Here is a 14,064-nt window from a genome sequence, read left to right as displayed (position 1 = left end):
TCGTGAGGAGTGTGCCTCTTAGCTCAAGTAGATACAAGAGACTAAATGGGCAGTTCCTGTCTGGAGGCAAGATAAGAAGGCAAAAAGGGACGGGAGCTGCTTGAATGGACACAGGAAATCCGGGGTGGAAAGGAGGAGTGTGCTGTCACATCATAGGGAGACTACTAGGGTCACATAATAATGTATATATACATGTATTAGAAACTAACTTGAACTGTAAAGTTTCACTTAAAGCACAGACACACACACACACACACACACACACACACACACACACACACCCTGCTTTAAGCCAAGCAACCCAGAGAGAAAGGACAGCTTAAGGGGTGGAAGGCTGTGGGTCCATCTCTGTGGTGTGCCTGCAGTATTGGGAACACTCAACTCTGAGGTTAAGGGCCCTTGTGGAGATAGCTCCATAGAATACTAGATTGGAGTTGCTACTGGGTTCAACTAAGATTCCTGCCTTCTAAGCTCAGCCTCCACTTGAAGAAATTGTTGAATGCCAAAACTAAACATTACAGCCAAAGGATAACAAATGCCAGAACTTGAAGATAAAGGATGTCCACAGTCCTGTGGTGTGTGAGCATTGCCCCTACAGCAGCTCTAACTTCTTGTGGTTTTATGTAAGTCCTGGAGCATTATTTAAATCAGCCTTCACATTGATGCCCAGTTCCAGAACTTAGGCATCACCTTGCCTTCTGTCTTACTTATCTAGTGCTCCTATAACAGAAATACCACAAATGGATGGATTTAACAAACAGAAATTTATTTTCTCACAGTTTAGGAAGCTAGAAGTCTGAATTCAGGGCACCGGCTCTAGGGGAAGGCTTTCTCTCTCTGCCAGCTCTGGGGGAAGGTCCTTGTCTCTTCAGCTTCTGTTTCCGGGTTCCTTGGAGATCTCCATGTGGCTTGGCATCAATCTTCCCCTGGGTCTAGGAAGTTCTTAGCACAGGGACCTTGGGTCCAAAGGACGTGCTCTGCTCCCAGCTTGTCTTTCTTAGTGTTAGTGAGGTCTCTCCTCTCTCTGCTTGCTTCTCTTTCCTTTTATCTCTTGTAAGAGAAAAGGTGTGACTCAAGTAAGGGTGTGACTTGAGTAAGGCTGTGACTCAAGATACACCTCACACTGATCCTGCCTCATTAACATATAGCGGTTAGGATTTACAACACATCACAAAATGGAGGATAATTACATCAGATCATAAAATGAAGGACAAGCACACAATACTGGGAATCATGGCCTAGCTAAGTTGACACATATTTTGGGGGCACACAATTCAATTCATGACATTGTCACTAGTGATAGTGCTTTTCTCAATCTACCAACATGACTTGAAACAGAACTGGGGGAACAACTGGGATGAGATGGTGACTGAATAGGCATCAGGCTGCAGCTACGACAAGAGGAAAATTGGGTAACTGGGGGATAATACCTGTGAAGTCTAGCATTGGAAGTTAGACCAATGACCAAAGTCAGGGAGCATGAAGGGGATGGTGGGGAGCAAGGTAGGTCACCTCCTACTTGGTTGGAAAGTTTGACCCTGGTTAGAACCAGCTCACCTACCCCTGGTCAGCAGTAGCCCCAGGTTCAGTCAGTGGACTACATGTATCTATCAGTCCATATGTCCGTGTACACTGGCCCACCTCCTCCCCCTACTTCCCACCCTCAGAGTCTGGTAGTCTATGGAATGGAAGGATGGCTGGAGCCAAACAAGCCACTAGTCTATTTTTATTTTTAACAAGCTAAATTTATTTGTTGCTTCCTGAGTTTTAAAGTCCAGCAGATAAAGCCAGTCCTCCATCCCTGCCCCTTTTTACTCTAAAATGCTCACTGGCATGTTTTCAGCTGCAAGTAAAAATTAAAAGTGGCTCAAACAAATAGGGGTTTACTTTTCACCTGTAACAAGAAGGCTGGAGGTAGGCAGCTGCTACATTGTTTAAGCAGCTCAGCAGGTTCTTACCCGGTTCTCTTCACATCTCCTTTACAGTCATCAGATGACCAAGTACAATTCTAGACAGCATGGCTACATTCAAGGCAAAAAGAAGAGGGAAAGAGGCAGTGTTAGCCACAGCCATCTCTTGTATCAGGAAAGCAAAAACTTCTCCAGAAATCCTCAGCAGACCTTCGGGTATATTTCACAGGTGAGACGTCACATGACCATCACTATGAGGCAAGCTGGTAGAAAGTGTCTTTGGCATTTCTAGTCTATAGAGTAGAGGTGTGGGTTGGCTGTTTGGGTAGGAAACCAAACATGTCCTCCATAGCATTCTTGCCTTTTCTGTATAATTTTTATTAAATTCTATAAAACATTCTAACAAATATGGCCAATAAGTCACTCTACAATTCTCCAAGAACCTCAGTCCAAAAATGATACTGCTGCTTCTAAACTCCAGGCAGAGAAAGACCTGGAGAATCTGATCATTCCAGTAGGAAATTCCAGTTTTGGAGATCCCAGCAGATTTCCTCAAAGAGACTAATTGATTTTGAGCCTCCCACCTCCTGGATTACGGACCAACCATTACTCTACTGCACCAAACTCTTGACTCTAATTTTAAATTGAGAAAGGGAAATTAAGAAAACAGGAAACTGACTTTTTTGGAGAGTGTAACACAAACAGAAAAAGGAAAATAAAGACATCTGTTTGATACAGATCATTTGATTTTAAAAGAAAAAATAAATCCTTATGGGTAGCTAAAAAAATTCAAAACTTAAAAGTGCATAATCCTGGCTGGTTAAATAAACATATATGCTTGTTTTTGTAGCATATGTACTATTTATATTTCTAGTTAAGGGGAAAAAATTGAATCATTGTAGTTTGGGTGTGTGCTGTTTTCCAAATTAAAAACAGCATAGCAAAAATATCCTCCAAATAGCCATAACTTCTTGAACTGGAGTCAGTTCACCCCCTATTAACTTCATATGATGTGTAAAGCAGTTTTGATAAATCAAATGAAATCATGTCTTCTAACAAGACAAATATGAAAATCAATCGCATTTAACGTTATCGCATATTCTTCCTAAAAACAATCTGTAAAGAAATGCAGATGAACAAGAAAACATTTCTAAGGGTCAAATAAAATCTTTCTGATTAACTTGATCAAATCTTCTCTTAATATAAACAAATGAAAAATTATAATTTTACCCGGAAAAAGCAGATTCAGGTGATTCTGGAGCTGGAAATCATCTGGGTTGAAACCCTCATTTCATAAAGAAACTGAGAACAAGCGACTTGCCTATGGCCAAAGCCTATAGTTAGTGGCAGAGTCTGGATGAGAAGCCCCGATCCTGATGTCCAGTCTAAAGCTGCTTCACTGTGCCACACTAGCTCCCATGCTGAGACTGGCCATTTTCTTGGCTGAGCTTGTGTGTGGGCGTAGTATGTCTTTGGTGGAAACAGAAACAAGAAAATGCGTAACTGATCAACCCTTAGTGGTTTGGAAAAACTACTCTTCCAAAATATGCCAGCATTTGGCAAAAGTAACTGTGTTATTATTGTTAGGTGCCATGGAGTGGTTCCAACTCATAGCAACCCTATGTACGAGACAATGAAGCACTACCTGGTCCTACGCCATCCTCACAATAGCTGTTATGCCTGAGCCCACTGTTGCAGCCACTGTCAATCCATCTTGATGAGGGTCTTCCTCTTTTTTGCTGACCCTCTACTTTACCAAGCATGATGTCCTTCTCCAGGGACTGATCCCTCCTAATAACATGTTCAAAGTATTTGAAACAAAGTCTCTCCATTCTTGCTTCTAAGGAGCATTCTAGCTGTACTTCTTCCAAGACAGATTTGTTCATTTTTTTGGCAGTCCATGGTATAGTCACTATTCTTTGTTAACACCATAATTCAAAGGCATCAATTCTTCTTCAGTCTTTCTTACTCATTGCCAGCTTTTGCATGTATATGAGGCAACTGAAAACACCACGGCTTGGGTCAGGCGCACTTTAGTCTTCAAGGTGACATCTAAGTAACTCTAGATTTTATTAATAGCAACCTATACTTCAGGAACAATTTTATAATTTGTGCCAAAAATAAAACTCCTTTTCAGAGCAAGATTATCCCTCTTACAAAAGTTATCTGCACTTGTCCCAGGGGTATACAGTATATTTGGTGCTTTACAATTTTAATTCTGTACTAAATTACCATTACAATAAAAATCTTTGATGCAATCGAGCCTCCAGTCATTGCAACAGAGTTGTCTATACACTTGGATTCCATCTCCTCACCTCACACACAACTTGGCTCACTCCAGTCTGATTGTGGCCTCCATCACTCCACTGAAACCGCACTAAGGTGAACAGTGAATCTGTTGGCCTCTCAGCAACTGTCACATTTGCCCACCATCTCTCCCATTTTATCAGTGTCTTAGTTTTCCTCTAGCTTTTTGATAGCTCCCTCTCAGTTTTCTTTGCGCAATTATCTTCCTCTATCTAACCATCAAAGGAGCCCTGGCGGCACAGTGGTTAAGCACTTGGCTGCTAACTGGTCAATGGTTCTAACCCACTAGCTGCTCCGCAGAAGAAAGATGTGACCGTCTGCTTCCATAATGATGACAGCCTTGGAAACTCTATGGGGCAGTTCTACTCTGTCCCATAGCGTCACTATGAGTCAGAATACACTCCACAGCAATGGGTTTGGTTTTGGGTTTTTGGTTTATCTAACCATCACATGCTGGAGTTCGTTAAGATTAGGAGGTATAATCAATTTTAAGGTTGGGAACAGAAATGCAAAACAACTGAATATTTCTAATACATCTGGTCTCCATTTCTTTTAACCTTTTATCTTTAGCCATTCTGCATATTCACCCAACCAACAATCATTTACTAATGGGGTGGATGTGGAGTGCTTGATTAATGCTGTTGATTTTTGAAAATGACTAACAGTTTTAAAATAACAAGGTTAAAATGAAGCAGGTTAAAAGGAAGCATTTCACAGAGAAAGGTTTCTCCCCTAAGTTATTTTAAAACGGGGTTAGGAATTTTGTTTCATTCGAGTCTACATATTTGAGAGCTGGACAGACCAGTGTTACCACGGCACACACAGATGCTATCCGTATTCCACTGGTTCTAATATGAAACACAAAAGTAAAAACATCAGGTTCTCTTTATTTGTAACAGGTATAAACTGAAGTTCAATCATTTAACATAGGATACAAAATAAGTACAGTAACACTGGTAACAAAAGAACAGCATGTTTTCTTCAAAAGCATTGCGTTTCTGGTTTGTCTCTTGCTGGTCCCAATAATACGGTGTATTTTTTTTTCAGGGCAAACAATGTTCATCAGACTCTAGTTCTAGCAGTGCGTATTTTTTTCATTTATATACATGTATCCCCACCCTGTCGTGCTCCGAACTTCTGACTACATTCCTGCTAACACAGGAAATTTATTATAACCTCCCAAATGGCCCTGAGTTTTATCTACAGTTAAGAATTTGTACATGGCACAAATCCACTCAGCTGTTTTCAGTGCATATGTCACCTAATCCTCACTGTGCTGAAATACTTTACTCCAGTTTTTGGGAAACAATTATACGTTAAACATACTCGCAGAACGTTTCTTAGACAAACATAATACCCGAGGCTCATCTGGCAAAGACAAATTGCTTTGGACTTTTTAGCATGATAAAATATATCTTTGTAAACTGAGAAGAACCAAAGAATGTTTAAAACAAAAAGAGAAAACCACACACAACAGATAAATTGAAATTCTGTCAAAATAGATATTCAGCAAGGCTTTTCATTTCAAACGGGCCAGAAAAAAATCCCAAGGGTATATTTTATACACATGGCTTTTTGTCCTGTTGGGAGTTTCTCCACATTTAAAGTTTATTACCAGAAGGGTTATCTGATTCAATTTATTGCGAGAGATTATCAACTATTTTTAATGCTTAAAAGTAAAGAAGTTGGAAAGCAGGAATACATCTTGCAATTAAATATGTGGCACTATACTTCCTTAAGTGAGAATTGTGTATTCCTGACATACCCCAATTCTTTTGAATTATCCCTTTAAAAACTCATGGAACTAATAAAATATAGACTATTTCTCTTTCAAATCTCTCCTCAGATTTTCATCAAGTTTCTGCTTGCTGTTTGGATAACATTTGCCCTAAATTGCTGCATAGGAATTTTCCTCAGCCACCTAAGAAAGGCTGAGCATAGTTTACTCCAGATTGAAATTCCAAAGAAAGTTCTGTGGATGCCGCAAAGGTGAGGGTAGGGAGTGGTGGTAGGGAGAAGGTATTAAGAAATTACCAATACGAACTAAAGAAAAATTTAGCTCATTTAATAAATAATGTTCACCTTGAGCATTTTGCTCTTTCGTTGAATGGGTGTATGTTTTGTTATGTATATTTTTACTGTAAATAAAAAACAAATTACAATATGAAATGCTCAGACAGGCTGGGAAGCAGTTACCGGGATAAAAAGAAACCTGTTCAAGTTCCATTTACTATCTTTTCTTTTAGCCACTTACACATGAGGCTATTTTGTTTCTGAACTCCACACATAGATCCCCGAGTTCACTGAAAGCTCAACAAAAGAATATCTACTGTGGGACAAAGAACTCAATTTGGCCGTTTTCCTTTGGTTTCTGAAAATAGGTCTTGGAATTTTCCAGCAATCAGGGGGCTTTTATTTTATGAAGTAGCCAGGCCAACACTTAAAAGTAGGTAAATGAGTAGTGGCTACACAGGCCCCATTCTGGCAGCAAGCCTCAGAAAGGGAGAACACATGAAGGAAGCAATCATACATACTGATTCATGCATATGCATTGGGTCCCAATGATTATGGGACCCTGGATGATCCTCTTTTGGGCTTCCTGGAGTGGCGAGAACATCCCTGGGACAACAGAAGTCTTGTGCAGCGACCTCTCCCAGACCTTGCCTGATGTGTCTCTTCACTTTGTATCCTTTGTTGTTATAATTAATGGGTAACTGCAAGTAGAGGTAGTCTGTGAGTTCTGTAAGTCATTCTAGCAAATTATCCAACCCACCGGGGCAGTGACAGCCAGCAGAGACTTGTGTTTGCCTATTTGGCAGGGGCTGGAAGGACAGGGTCCTAACTTGTGGAGACTCAACTCTGGGTGGTTACAGTTAGAAAGTGCCACGTGGGTGGCTGGTGTCAGGATAACAAAGTGGGAGAGTGGGGGTATGAGTTATCTTCACATTTTGGAAATTAGCCTTATGTTAGCTATTACAGAAACTTTATAGTTTTGTTTTTTGGATAATGTATTCTCTCTTACATCAATTTTCTACTAGAAAAATAGCACTTTTAGAATTAGGTTTTGCCTTACAGGTCACCTTCTCTGCTACACTTTGCTTTCCATAAAAATCAGAAAGTTAAACTAACCAATTAAAATAGATGTGCTAGATTTAAATTCTGACATGAACACTTTGGCCAAAATTAGAAACCATCTTCTAGCACGTAGGAGTCCTAGGTGTCCTTCCTTAAAAGAGTCTGAACATTTTAACACCACAACACATTTGTACTACAGTAATACTAATTCCTTTGTCATTAGTATAGAATTTTAATTTTCAGGTACTTCATTTGGCATAACCATCCTATATACTTCATATGTCATACAATCATCTTTGAAAAGAAGGATGACCCATTTTTGTTTTAGAGAATAGAAAAAGGTCCTTTAAAAAAAAGTCACATTTATGAATAAAATTCCCTTTACATCACTTCTTATAAACCATGATTCAGTGAATTTTGTACTACAACTTTTTTTTTGGTTCTTTGAAAGTAATTTGCACATCTGACATTTTTTATCTTCTTGAGGCAACTTTCTTTTCTCCACAAACACCCAGTTAAGGACGCTGTACCAATTTACTCTTAGTTCCTTCCTGTTCACTGAGTTTAAAATGGGTATAGGCGAGAATGCCAAATAATGTACATAAAATGCCAAGACCCTGGTTAACTGACAGTGGATCCTTAAATAAAACATATCCTCCAAATAAAGTAATGCAGAACTTGAAGTGTCCAAACATGTTGTAGCTGAGGTTTTTGGATAAGGGCAGAATCACAAGCTAGATGTCACATTCCACTCCCCACACCACCACCGCCCCTCCAATGCTCCCCCGTCCCGCCACACACACACACAGCAAAGGCTTCCTCTGGCTGGAAAGAAGGGCATGAAACATACTCTGAGTAGCAGCCACACCATCTAAAGAACAAGCATTAACACACTCTGAGTAGCAGCCACACCATCTAAAGAACAAGCATTTCAGTGAAATGCTGGGGCAAGCCTAGATTCTTCAAGTAGGTTTCAGCAATTAACCAGTGACAGAAGACTGATTCTACCGTCCCTGTTGACCATCCCAAAGACAGGAATGTGGGCCAAAATAAAGGGTTGGAAATAAATTCAGAAGAAGGAACGGAAAAGATAATTTTGCACAACAAGTTATGTTTTAGTGGCATTTCTAATAAAGTTTGCTTGGCAAATGAGGTGAGATGTGTAAGCCATCAGAGCGCTAACCCAACAGAAACATATGCTTAAGTGTAGGAGAAGGAGGGACACTGAGCACCCACTACACACCAGGCCAGGTGCTTTACAAAACATCATCTTATTTACGCATCACATTTACCTGCACTGCAGTATCACCCTTCTTATTTCACAACTGTCGAGGCTCACAGATTTCAAGTAACTTGGCCCAGATCACAGAGTTACCAAGTGGTAGAGGTGGTGTCCAAACTTAGGTGGGTCCATTTAGCCTCCAAATCCAGGCTCTATTCTAGTAGACCACCAGTGACTCTGGACTAAAGGTTTTCCCAAGCATTACTCATTTTAAAAACTGACCACATACACACAGTTCCTTTAAAAATTATTTTCATCATACTTTAAATATAATTATTCTTATCTATATAAATTAGTACTTTACTGTTCTTCAGACGTTTGATATGTATCCATCTACTCTTCCCAATAACAACACTAGAAATAGCTACTACTCTGTGCCTCAGTTTCCTCGTCTGTCAAATGGGGATAACATAGTACCTGCCTCATAGTGAGATTAAATGAGTTAATATATGCAAAGCACCCAGCATGTAGTAAATACCACGTGTTAGCTATAATAACAGTTATCAATAGTGTTATTTATGTATAATAAACATCTACTAGGTCTTGACAAGTGAGCCCTGGTGGCGCACTGGTTAAATACTCAGCTGCTAACCGAAAGGTCGGTAGCTCAAACCCACCAGCCACTCCAGGGGAGAAAGATGTGGCAGTCTGCTTTCGTAAAGATCACAGTCTTGGAAGCCCTGTGGGGCAGTTCTACTCTATCCCTTAGGGTCACTAGGAGTTGGAATCAACTCAACGGCAACAGGTTTGGTTTCATTGGTCTTTTAAGGTGCTTGACATGTATTCTTTCAAATCCTCACAAAAGCCCAGCATGGTAGGTATTATTTTCTTCATATTATAAGTGATCCTGAGTGACCCGAGAGCTCCCATGACTTGCTCAGGCCCACAAGTACTGTCAGAGATGGGAATTCACACCTGGATCTGTCTGACTGCAAAGCCCAGGTCTTTCCTCTGTTCTGAGCTGGGCAGCTAAGCAGCCCATGGGCGCACTTGGTATTTCCAATTCCTCTCCTGTAGTTCTCCACTCCGTTCTAGTTAGGCTTTTGCTTCCTACCCCCAGGACTGTTCTTGTCAAAATCATCAGTGACTTCCACTTTACTAAATCTCAGCATTGATTATCAGTCATCCTTGTACTTGACCTGTCAGAGGCATTTGACAGTTGATTACACCTTCCCCTCTGAAACACTTTCGTCACTTGGTTTCACCACCACTCTTCTTCTACCTCTGATTGTTCCCCTTAGTCTTCTGCCTAGTTCCTCCTCATCTCTCTGAACTCTAACCAGTGAAGTAACCCAGGATTCAATCTTTGGATATCTTTTCTTCTACTTACTTGCTTGGTAATCTGAGTCTCACTGCTGTAAACCACTACTGACTCCCTCTGGAATATTTCCACCCCCTGAACTCCCAGACTTGTTTATCCTAAGTGACTCCTCACACCCCCACCTAAATGTCAAACAGACCACTCATACTTAACATGTCCAAAACTGAGCCCCTGGCCTTGTTCCCCTGCACCAAACCTCCTTCAGTCTGCCCTATCTCAGTGGATGGCAACTCCATTCCACCAGGTGCTCAGGCCAAAATTCTTGTAAACACGTCTCCTCTCATTCTCCACATCCAATTTGTGACTCTACTTGAAATATATCCAGAATCCAATCACTTCGGAGTATACCCACCGCTGTTGTTGTTAGGTGCCATCGAGTCAATTCCAACTCACAGCGACCCTACAGGACAGAGTAGAACTGCTCCATAGGGTTTCCTAGACTGTAATCTTTGTAAAAGCGGATCGCCCGAGCTTTCTCCCATGGAGCTGCTGGTGAGCTCAAACTGTTGACTTCTCGGTCAGCAGCCTAGTGCTTAACCATTGCACCACTAGGGCTCCTTATATCCACTGCTACCGCACAGGTAACCACCATTTTTTTCTCCATTAGAATACTACAATAGCCTTGTAATTGTCACTCTTCTTCCCTTGCCTCTTTTAGTCCAATGGTTCTCAATAAAGGATGATTTTACCCCCTAGGCAATGTAGACATTTTTGGTTACTATGAAGGGGGAAAGAGGGAGCTACTGGCATCTTGTGGGTAGAGGCCAGGGATGCTGCTACACATCTTACAATACACAAGACAGGCCTTCACAAGAAAGACTGTCCAGCCCAAAAAGTCAACAGTGCTGAGGTTGAAAAACCCTGCTTTGGTGTATTCTCAACACAGTAGCCAGGGTGATCCTATTAAAACAGAAGTAAAATCATGTCACTTCTCTGCTCGAAACTCCAATGGCTTCCCATCTCACTCAGAGTAACAGACCTCATATAAGAACCCTACTCAATCTGTCTCCCTGTTACCTCTCAGAGACCCCCCTTTGCTCACCCTGCACAGGCTTCCTTGTTCCCCAGGGCGTCTCACCTGCTGTTCCCTCTGTCTGGCATGTAGCAACCTTACTTCCTTCGGATCTTTACTCAAAAGTCACCTTCTCAGTGAGAACTTCCTGGCTACCTGAACTAAAACTTCAACCCTGCCCTCAACAGTTCATATCCCCTCACTGCTTTATTTTTTCTCTTTGGCACTTACCACTATCTAATGTTTTATACATACATCCCCTTCCCCCACTTGTAGTCTGTCTTCCTTACCAGAATTTAAGCCTGTGAGTACAAAGACTTGCGTGTATTTGGTTGTCTACTGTGCCTGAAATGCCTGACATATAGCAGATGTTCAGTAAATAAATATTTATTAAATCAATTAATAATTTACAACCAAAAAACCCACTGCCATCGGTTTGATTCCTACTCATAGCAACCCTACTCATAGCCAGAGCAGAAGTGCATCATAGGGTTTCAAAGGTTATAAATCTTTATGGAAGCAGATTGCCACATCTTTCTCCCACAGAGCGGCTGGTGGGTTTGAACCGCTGACCTATCAGTTAGCAGCTGAAAGCTTGACCACTGTGCCACCAGGGCTCCTTAAATGGTTTATAGTGGGTATTTAAAAAATATTTGCTGAATGAATGAATGAATGTATTCTTAATCGAGGCACATCCTTGCATGCCTTGATCTGGCAGTGTGCTGTACAAGTTCTGGAACTGGACGGCCTGGGCTCAAATCTGGACACCACACTTCTCAACGGTGTGACCTCAGGTGAGCTGTTCAATCTCTCTCTGTCTCCATTTCCTCCTCCGTAAAAAAAATGACAGAATTCACCTCACACAGCTGCTGTGAGAAATAAATGACCTAATATTACAAAGTTCTTTAAATGGAGCCTGGCACAAAATAAACATGCATTAAGTGCTGGTTTTAGAAAAATTATTATTACCATTGTTGTTGCTGTTTCTTGGTATCTGGCAACTAATACCGCTTATTTGTTGACATCTCAGTACTCAATCTTTTATAAAAATTGGCACATTCTGATATAATGTTAGTAAACTACCTCTCTGATCTGGGGAAATTCATTCTTTGTATCCGCCTAAGAGTGGTGGCAGAGTGAAATACTACAAGAAACTGAATGACAGCAGAAGGGTGGAAATGGGCAGATGAGTTGGACTTAGACCTTCAAGTATGATTTATTTTCTTAAACTAACATTCAGAAAAACAGGCACACCCATCTCCAGATAAGTACGAAAACATACTCCAGAGTCAGATGCCAATGGTTTGAAACTATCTTTTGTAATGTGAATTAATGATACTTCTACTTTATCACTGTAGATAACTGAAAACCCAACCCTCCATCCCACCATTCATTTACTCATTGAACAAATACTTGTTTGGCCCTACTATGTGCAAGGAATGGAGCTCTATGTTAATGTTTATAAGAAAAAAGTGATCTATTATTTAAAAAAATTAAAAAACATTCATGGTACAGAAAGCTAGCCCATTTCCCCAGTTCATACTTCTGTAAATTTCCGGACTTTACTGTGGAAAGACATAATAAAAGACTAAAAATAACCCTCTGTACTCAATTAGGCCATGCTGTAGTTAATGTGAGGCTAGAATAACGTAGTGAATGTGACTATTTTGGAAAACATAAAAGACTATGCATTTGTAAGTGATTATGGAAAGGATACGTGACTGGTGAAGTGTTCCCAATGATCCAGTAAATCGATAAGTTCACCATGAAAGCTATTACTCCAGATAGCAGCACCATAACCTACAAATAAACCCAAAGAATCGTTAATGCAAAGTGGCTGTAATCACTGTAATCATCAACTAAAAATAACTTCATTAGGCATTTTAAAAAATTCAAGTATCAACCATTAAAAACAAGATAAAAAAGAGAATCAATTTGTGAGACAGAAAGAAGTGACGGTACAAAAGCAGAATGAATAGTATTCAGAAATGTAATTTAAAAAAAAAAATTTTAAATTGTACTTTAAATGAAGGTTTACAGAACAAATAGTTTCTCATTAAACAGTTAGTACATATTGTTTTATGACATTGGTTAACAACCCGATGACTGTCCCTTTTCGACCTTGGGTTCCCTATTACCAGCTTTTCTGTCCCCTCCTGCCTTCTAGTCCCTGTCCCTAGACTGTTGTGCCCCATTAGTCTCAATTTGTTTTATGGGCCTGTCTAATCTTTCGCTGAAGGGTGAACCTAAGGAGTGACTTCATTACTGAGCTAAAAGGGTGTCCGAGGGCCATACTCTCAGGGTTTCGCCAGTCTTTGTCAGGGCAGTAAGTCTAGTCTTTCTTTGTTAGTTAGAATTTTGTGCTACATTTTTCTCCAGCTCTGTCCAGGACCCTCTGTTGTGATCCCTGTCAGAGCAGTCAGTGGTGGTAGCCAGGCATCATCTAGTTGTACGGGACTCAGTCTGGTGGAGGCCATGGTAGTTGTGGTCTATTAGTCCTTTGGACTAATCTTTCCCTTCTATCTTGTTTTCTCCCTTGCTCCCAAAGGGGTAAGACCAGTGGAGTATCTTAGATGGCTGCTCACAGGCTTTTAAGACCCCCAGATGCTACTCACCAATGTAGAATGTAGAACATTTTGTTTATGAACTATGTTATGCTAATTGAGCTAGATGTTCCCTGAGACCATGGTCCCCACAGCCCTCAGCCCAGCAATTCGGTCCCTCAGGGAGTTTGGATGTGTCTATGGAGCTTCCATGATCTTTCCTTGTACAAGTTGTGCTGGCTTTCCCAGTATTGTGTACTGTCTTACCCTTCACCAAAGATACCACTTATCTATTGTCTATTTAGTTCCCCTCCACCCCTCCCCTCCCTTGTCACCATCAAAGGTTGTTTCTTTTTTTTTTAAATAATATTTTATTGTGTTTTCAGTGAAAGTTTACACAGCAAGTTAGGTTCCCGTTTAACAATTACTACACATATTGTTTATAAACATTGGTTACATTTTTCACAATGTTTTAACATTCCCATTAACTTCCTTCTAAATGTTTCCCTTCCAGTAATCTGGTTTCCCTGTCCCCTTACCTTATCATTTTTGCTTTAGAGTAATTATTGACCATTTGGTCTCACATAGATGGTTTTTCTTTTTTTTTTTTTTTT

At 40.5% G+C, this 14,064-nt stretch overlaps 1 protein-coding gene and 1 long non-coding RNA gene across 4 annotated transcripts in view; both read right to left on the bottom strand.

The window, feature by feature from the left end:
* Nucleotides 1-883: 883 nt before the first annotated feature.
* LOC111822357 (uncharacterized) lies at nucleotides 884-3,600 on the bottom strand. Its single transcript, XR_002825636.1, has 3 exons — nucleotides 3,141-3,600; nucleotides 1,895-2,021; nucleotides 884-1,050 (listed from the first exon to the last, which is right to left on the bottom strand). It is a non-coding gene; the product is annotated as an uncharacterized LOC111822357 (long non-coding RNA).
* Nucleotides 3,601-5,252: 1,652 nt separating this feature from the next.
* The window catches only part of SLC35E3 (solute carrier family 35 member E3), a 23,165-nt gene continuing 14,353 nt past the window's right edge, over nucleotides 5,253-14,064 (bottom strand). Inside the window, exons 4-5 of one of the 3 annotated variants that reach the window (XM_004386428.3) lie at nucleotides 12,625-12,707; nucleotides 5,253-7,994 (exon numbers count right to left, since the gene is read on the bottom strand). In XM_004386428.3, the coding sequence (XP_004386485.1) occupies nucleotides 7,808-7,994; nucleotides 12,625-12,707 (270 nt within the window). In that variant the 3' untranslated portion in view covers nucleotides 5,253-7,807. Of the gene's footprint in view, nucleotides 7,995-9,226; nucleotides 11,777-11,876; nucleotides 12,708-14,064 lie in introns of those variants that run through there. The other 2 variants (XR_002825633.1, XR_002825635.1) reach the window with 2 other exon arrangements.

This window comes from Trichechus manatus, unplaced genomic scaffold (genome assembly GCF_000243295.1).
Source record: "Trichechus manatus latirostris isolate Lorelei unplaced genomic scaffold, TriManLat1.0 scaffold00164, whole genome shotgun sequence".
Classification (NCBI taxonomy): Eukaryota; Metazoa; Chordata; class Mammalia; order Sirenia; family Trichechidae; genus Trichechus; species Trichechus manatus.
Note: the sequence above shows the minus strand (reverse complement) of the source record. Positions and strands in the feature narration are given on the sequence as shown.